General features: G+C 42.9%; 1 protein-coding gene across 1 annotated transcript; it reads right to left on the reverse strand.

The window, feature by feature from the left end:
* Window positions 1-699: 699 nt before the first annotated feature.
* Window positions 700-1262, reverse strand: LOC122656376 (senescence associated gene 20). Its single transcript, XM_043850867.1, has one exon. It carries the CDS (start codon window positions 1245-1247, stop codon window positions 726-728), a length of 522 nt encoding a protein of 173 aa, XP_043706802.1. The 5' UTR covers window positions 1248-1262; the 3' UTR covers window positions 700-725.
* Window positions 1263-1728: the final 466 nt, after the last annotated feature.

Raw genomic sequence — 1728 nt, forward strand, 5'->3', positions numbered from 1 at the left:
TTGGCCCAAATAAGATTATAAGCTGATTTGAAAGAAAATCTTCCATTCATCATCGGAGTCCACCGACAAATATCATTACTAACTAAATATGGAAATGATTTGGAGTTAGTGATATAATCATGTAGGGGTAATTATTACAAAATTTTTATTTTTTATGTTTAAAATTTGAATTCCCTTCCCTTGAATTTCCTTTGCAACCAAACGGAGCCATTAGTTCTTTCTAACTATACAAGGGCTGGTTGGGTTTGCTTGTTCTGAATTAGATTCTGTTTAACAAAACTTCATTGGACAATAATCACACTAAAACCAATGAATTGCAATAGCGCAACTTAACCTTTGCATCAAGGCTTGCCCACTATGGATCTTTATCCCCTCCAATTCCCTACCCAGCCCAATTCCTTAGTTCCTCTAACAAGAGGGCAGGAATGACCACCTTACCTTTGCTCGAACACTATGTTCGGGTGGGATCCACCATCCCCTATTAGAGGAACTGGGGAACTGGGCCGGACAGATAACTGGAAGAGATAATTTTCTTACCCACTGTAGCAGTAAAATAAAAATTTAAACAGCTAATAGAAGACAATTTCCCAATTGACAAGCTAGAATTACATGCAACACCACATACACATTACAATTCACAAATGAGGTTTCAAATCTTCAATGATTCACCTCTAGCTAGCAAGACTTGTAGGGTCCAAGGCTGCGATGGCTCCAGCTAAGAAGACTCAAATAGCTAGTACGAGACCAGGCAAAGAGCGGTTCTGCTGGTCCCCAAGCTGACTCTGCCAAAGCGTCGTTGAGCTATCGTGCTTGACCACCTCAGCCTCGCACCTCGGACCACTTGAAGAAGGAGAAGGCCTCCTCAGGTCCTTCACAGTGAGCCATGTGTTGAAGTACTCCCTGAACTGAGTAATTACCCCATCTTGTAGTGTCCACACGTGAACCCAGTACACCTGAACTCCTTCCCAACCTTCCACTATAACTCTGTTTTCGTCAATGTCTGTTACACTTCGAGGTTGGAAACTGAATTCTGTTGAGATACACTTCCCCGTGAGAACCCTCATCATATGTTGGCAGCGTGGAGGTCCATGGAACCACCATTCCAGATCACTTGCCACAAGCCTACCCACAGTTGTTGGGTCTCCGCGTTTCAAGGCCCCGTAAAGCTCTTCCACCACTTCCTTATTTCTGATCTCCGGCGGTTCCGCCGGCAGTTCAGCCTCCATGCCAATATTGTCATTAGCCATTCTGGGTTTGCTAGGGAATAGGTAGCAAATTACACAATTTCACAGTTACGGTGAAGAAGTACTGAAGTGGGTTTTTGTTTTTCTCCCCTGGGTTTTCAAGGATTAGTGAGGTGGGTGTTTGGGTGAGAGTGAGATGCTATTTATAGGAGATTGGGTGAGCCATGCTTGATGGAGTTGCAATTGAGAGAAAGAGAGAGAGAGAGCGAGAGAGAGACATGGTTCTTTGGTAGTTGTCGATATCAATACTGTGCCGACACTGTATTGGTAGCACAGTACGGACTAGGGGTTAATGGTCAAAATTTTCATTTTTTAACGAATTTTAGAGGGGATAGAAAAGTATCCGATACAATCAATCCAAGCCGATATCATATCGATATCGTATCAATTTTACGTATTATCAATATTCGTTTCGATACAGTGCACTAAAATCATGGGGAGAGAGAGAGACGCACTAAATGTGGGATTATTCATTCCAGTGGGG

Source organism: Telopea speciosissima, chromosome 3, assembly GCF_018873765.1.
Source record: "Telopea speciosissima isolate NSW1024214 ecotype Mountain lineage chromosome 3, Tspe_v1, whole genome shotgun sequence".
In the NCBI taxonomy this organism is placed as follows: domain Eukaryota; kingdom Viridiplantae; phylum Streptophyta; class Magnoliopsida; order Proteales; family Proteaceae; genus Telopea; species Telopea speciosissima.

Bases quoted from the DNA above. Each gene is read 5' to 3' on its own strand.
- LOC122656376 (XM_043850867.1), bottom strand. From the start codon at position 1,247: ATGGCTAATGACAATATTGGCATGGAGGCTGAACTGCCGGCGGAACCG.